This window comes from Morone saxatilis, unplaced genomic scaffold, assembly GCF_004916995.1.
Source record: "Morone saxatilis isolate NCDOM2014 unplaced genomic scaffold, NCSU_SB_2.0 Contig14, whole genome shotgun sequence".
Classification (NCBI taxonomy): Eukaryota; Metazoa; Chordata; class Actinopteri; family Moronidae; genus Morone; species Morone saxatilis.
The window spans coordinates 61,289-61,793 of record NW_023339696.1 but is presented as its reverse complement, the minus strand read 5'-3'; the positions used below and the strand labels follow the sequence as shown (position 1 = coordinate 61,793).

General features: G+C 44.8%; 1 protein-coding gene across 1 annotated transcript in view; it reads right to left on the bottom strand.

Moving 5' to 3' along the window:
• Window positions 1-505, bottom strand: part of LOC118323022 (serine/threonine-protein kinase SMG1-like) — a 43,921-nt gene that overhangs the window by 2,576 nt on the left and 40,840 nt on the right. Inside the window, exon 36 of the mRNA XM_035654934.1 lies at window positions 66-273. Within this exon, the coding sequence (XP_035510827.1) occupies window positions 66-273 (208 nt within the window). The remainder of the gene's footprint in view (window positions 1-65; window positions 274-505) is intronic.

Below are 505 nucleotides of genomic sequence, written 5' to 3'. Positions count from 1 at the left end.
GTAGCTAAACAACGGAGGTGGTGCCCCATTTACGAGTGTATTATTAATCTTCAGTGATTAATTACCTTTATTAAGTAGTGTAACCCGTACATTTGACTGATGGATTAAACATGGTGTCTGGGGCAGGACACTGACCTGAATAGCCACTATGGCTCCCTCGTCCTGACTCAGCTTGTACAGCTTCTTCTTCATGTTGCTGAGGATGATGGAGCGAGGAGGAATGCTGACACTCAGAGGTTGGTTACTGGGGCCCAGAACATCCTCATGCTGCCACTGTAGGTGGAAACACACACAAAAACAGTGTTTTACCCGGGAGAGCCAGCAATGACAACATTCATCGTCTTCACCTTTATACACATGCTTGACCTCAATACTAATCAATACTAGGTAACAAATATATGATGTAGTATTTATTGTCAGTACGAACCACACACACACACAAACGCACACACACGCACGCTCACACAAGCACACGCACACACACAGAAATAAGTGGTACTAGTCC